The sequence below is a fragment of the Electrona antarctica genome (genome assembly GCF_951216825.1).
Source record: "Electrona antarctica genome assembly, chromosome: 12".
NCBI lineage: Eukaryota > Metazoa > Chordata > Actinopteri > Myctophiformes > Myctophidae > Electrona > Electrona antarctica.
The window spans coordinates 13,017,486-13,022,122 of NC_136793.1; the positions used below are offsets into that span (position 1 = coordinate 13,017,486).

The 4,637-nt window shown below is 44.0% G+C and overlaps 1 protein-coding gene across 1 annotated transcript; it reads left to right on the forward strand.

Moving 5' to 3' along the window:
• Positions 1-3,373: 3,373 nt before the first annotated feature.
• On the forward strand, positions 3,374-4,429 carry LOC306934264 (kelch domain-containing protein 3-like; the record flags this gene model as incomplete). The annotated part of the gene is made up of 1 exon (XM_079516835.1): positions 3,374-4,429. The coding sequence occupies one exon, from the start codon at positions 3,374-3,376 to the stop codon at positions 4,427-4,429; it is 1,056 nt and encodes a 351-aa protein (XP_079372961.1).
• Between the last annotated feature and the right edge of the window lie 208 nt (positions 4,430-4,637).

The following is a 4,637-nucleotide window of genomic DNA, read 5'->3' on the forward strand; positions in this document are numbered from 1 at the left end:
GCAGAGACGAGACCCCGGGGAGGAGGAGGGCTGTGTTTGTTCGCACACTGACCGCTTGGCTGCCTTCAGCCGCACCGTGGATATTTACAAAACCCCACAGACTCTGAGACTCTCTGTTGCCACTTCTGTCTCTTGGGGAGCGGCTTGCTGAAGCCTAGCTGTGTAGCAGGGTGACTGGTGCCTGACGAGCTGATTGAGGAGGTGCCTGCTAAACCTGTTAGCTGATTGATTAGAACACGGGGAACATCTTGGGTGGATTGCTATTATACTGTGGTTGGTTGATTAGAAATTGAAGGGTGGAGTCTGCAAAGCATTTAGGGGAACCATGCAGCTGATCTCAGTGAGGGTGTATGCTGCCATTAGGGGAGGTCGACACTTTGCCATTAGTTTTAGTTGTTTGTTAGGTTTGTGTGAGTTGTATTTTCCACTTTTATGTTGTCCTGACCTGGATCAAATTGAAACGCTCTAGCTGGGACCCCTATCTACTCTGTAAAATCACTATGTGTTCATTTGCGTCCAGTTGTAGGCCACTAGGCCTACATTCGGAGTTACAGACCCACACAGGTCCATTTTCACCACTGCTGGTATGTCTGTATTCTCCCTCTGGTTATTATAATGCAACACTCTGGTCACGGCTCAGCGATCTTTGTCAGACTTGCCGTGAAAACGTATCTTTTTGACATTTACGCATGTGATAAATGGAATATAATAGAACACGGCGGCTCTGTGGGTATAGCTGCAGAGAAGAGGTCACCGCCATGGCCACCTGGCGATCAACATATCCATCACACTTCAGTTTGTTTCCCCACAGACATGAGTGGTGAATAATATTACCACAATACATTAGACGTAGCACTATAGTAGACAACTAATGTGCCATATACTATAGAGCACCGAAGTCTGACGTCAATATCGGTAGAGGACGCTAAAGGTGGTTGCACACCGGCCGCGTTTTTCGGAAAACCGATGGAGAAACGCCGCTTAAAAATCTGAATTCGTGCCCGGTGTGTGGAGAACTTAAGTCCACTGGTTCATGCACTTTTTATTTGCATTGTAATCCCCATAGGGGAATTTTAGCCTCATATAAGAACTGTATTTGAAAAATATCACATAGATAGATAGATAGATAGATAGATAGATAGATAGATAGATAGATAGATACAGTAGATAGATAGATAGATAGATCGATAGATAAATATCACAAAGCGAGTATACAGTGAATAGATTTGGACCATGCTGCATTAATGCATTCATGTATACTGCCAGTATGTGTTAGACTTCAAGTTTCAACCATGTTGCATTGATGCATATAGCCAGTATACAGTGTTAGACTTCAACCATGATGCATTGATGCATATAGCCAGTATACAGTGTTAGACTTCAACCATGTTACATTGATGCATATAGCCAGTATACAGTGTTAGACTTCAACCATGTTGCATTGATGCATATAGCCAGTATACAGTGTTAGACTTCAGCCATGTTGCATTGATGCATATAGCCAGTATACAGTGTTAGACTTCAACCATGTTGCATTGATGCATATAGCCAGTATACAGTGTTAGACTTCAGCCATGTTGCATTGATGCATATAGCCAGTATACAGTGTTAGACTTCAACCATGTTGCATTGATGCATATAGCCAGTATACAGTGTTAGACTTCAGCCATGTTGCATTGATGCATATAGCCAGTATACAGTGTTAGACTTCAACCATGTTGCATTGATGCATATAGCCAGTATACAGTGAATAGACTTGGACCATGTTGCATTATGCATGTGTACATGTAGCCCCCCAACCAAGACCCGGCCCACAACAGCCCTGCAAATCGGGCTCAGTGAAAGACTGGGGTTCAATCCCAGCTCCTGTGCATCACTACACATGCATACAGCCAGTATACAGGCATTAACGCAGCATAGCATGGTCCAAGTCATGTTCAGTGTTTGCGATTTCAATAATTGGGTCTTAGCAGTGGAGTCAGTGCTTTCATCGCACATTAGATGAAAAAGATACAAACGTCATATCATCTCTGTCGGATGGAAACCTCATACGGAACTTTTATTTTCAGTATTGAAATTCAAAAATAGCAGATCTACACGCTTAAAGGTCTGGTGACATATTTTATTTTTTATTTGTATTCTTTTTTTCTTTCTTTTCTGACCTCAATTGCCCAAAAACCTGAACTTTGAACATTCAGTAGATTTTCTGTGGTCTGGGGTTTTCTGAATAATTAGCCTCAACAAGTGGTCCACAGGCATGGTCATCAGAATCAAGATCTGGATCTATTCATTTAAGAAAATGCATTTCAAACAATGAAACGTATTAGCACATTGATTATACTGTATACCTGTCACACTTTTGTGTGACACTGTATATGCTGTATACGGTATGACAAAGTAGGGCATTTATTTACAAAAAACCTAAAAGTTAGAATATGGAGATAAGAGGTTTCTGCCCGATAGCGACGATATATTATTTTATTATGATTATTATTATTAATGATTTGCCACAGACACGGACGGGTCTTGCACGATGACCTCTTCTCCCGAGGTTAAACTACATCTTACTTATCAGGATATTTATTTTACCCAGCCCGACTTTAACTTGACTATTTCTTGTGCCAGGAGGAAATAGAATTCTTTGAACTGAAGGCACGGCACCTGTGACTGTAGAAAGCGGTGCTCGGTATGTGTGTGTGACCACAAAATAAATTCCTTGACGGAGGATCAAAAGTTGGCGTTCCGGCACCCCTCCCCCGGTTGGCAGTGGTGGAAAAAGTACTACATTATTTTACTTAAGTAAAAGTATCAATACTGCAATGTAGAACTACTCCATTACAAGTAAAAGTCCGGAATTCAAAATGTACTTGAGTAAAAGAACAAAAGTACTGGCATCAAAATGTACTTAAAGTACCAAAAGTAGAAAGTACTCATTGTGCACAATTTCCCATTTCAAGTTTTTCTCTCACTCACTCACTCACTCACTCACTCACTCACTCACTCACTCACTCACTCACTCACACACACACACACACACACACACACACAGCTGTGCATAGGAAAGGCTGGCACCCCTCAAATAGATATGTTTTGTATGACGTCTGTCTGTCTGTCTGTCTGTCTGTCTGTCTGTCTGTCTGTCTGTCTGTCTGTCTGTCTGTCTGTCTGTCTGTCTGTCTGTCTGTCGAACCTCCCATCCTTCACCACAAAGCTATTTACATACCACCAACCAACTTCTCCGATTGGCTAACACAACCCGCCAGCTTTGCCGATTGGCCAAGCTTTGCATACCATTTGTGCCCACGTAACCAATATAAGTGAGGATGCGTGTGACAGAACTCTGTCACACTTGCTGTGGTAGCCCTGCTGCGAGATGTTGCGATGCATATTGCACCTGAAGGGAGGACCGAAGAGAACGCGTTATGCTGCGGTGGCAGTGGCCCACAAGGTGTACTCATTTGTAGGGCACGACATGGAGATCATCGACGTGCATGTCTTCAACACAGTGTCGTTGTGCTGGGTAAAGCTGCCCCCAGTGGCGACTGCTCCATCCAAGCGATCGTGCCACACAGCCGTGCTGATAGACGACATCATCTACATCTGGGGCGGTTACACTTACACACGGGAGGACAACGCACTCTACGCATTCGATGTCGACACCCACCGATGGTTCCAGCCCACGACCTCTGGGATTGTCCCGGGGGCGAGGCAGGGCCACGCGGCCTGCGTCCTGGGGAAGGCCATGTATATTTTTGGAGGATTCACCTATAACTCTAAATACACTAATGACATCCACATGCTGGACACCACCAGAATGGTCTGGTCTTTTATCGAAACCAGAGGCATTCCAGCACACGCTTTGTTATGTCACTCCGCCACCATCATCAAGTCGATGGTGTTTGTGTTTGGGGGCAGAGGGGCTGAAACGGGGGGAGAACAGTTGGACTACAACAATGACATAAATATGTTTGACACAGAGACGAACCGTTGGCTGTGTCCGCAGCCAGACACCACCATCTACCCTATGCCAGAAAGGCGCGCGTGTCATTCTGCCTTTGCCTACAATGGAGAGCTATACATATTTGGTGGCCACAACTGTCTTCTGGACAGGACCTTCAATGATCTGTGGAAATTCAATACAGAGACGTTTGCGTGGAAGAAGCTCGAGCCGAAGGGTGAAGTCCCGAGTCTGAGGATGTCTAGGATGTGCTGTGGCATGGTGGGAGATCGTATCATCTTCTTTGGAGGATACAGATACACGTCGGCTCCGGCAGATGCTGAAGATTCTGATGAGGATGATGAGGTGTCTGACCTGTACATCATAGACTTAAGTCCAAGTCTGAAGACCTTATGCAAGCTAGGAGTCATTCACTATGGTCTGGAACAATCAGACTACAGTCTTCCGAAACCATGGGTCAGGGGACCTTAGTATAATTGCCTTATTTGAATCTGAATCCAACATATAAAAAACACATTTGTGATTTTTGTTTGTTTAATTTGATTCCAGCAAACAATTTGCTATTTTTTCCTTTTTTTGTTCAGAATTGAAAAATGGGAAAACGTAACCGAAAAATCACAAACATGGTGGTGCCTTAGTATAATTCTGTTTGACAGACAGACAGACAGACAGACAGACA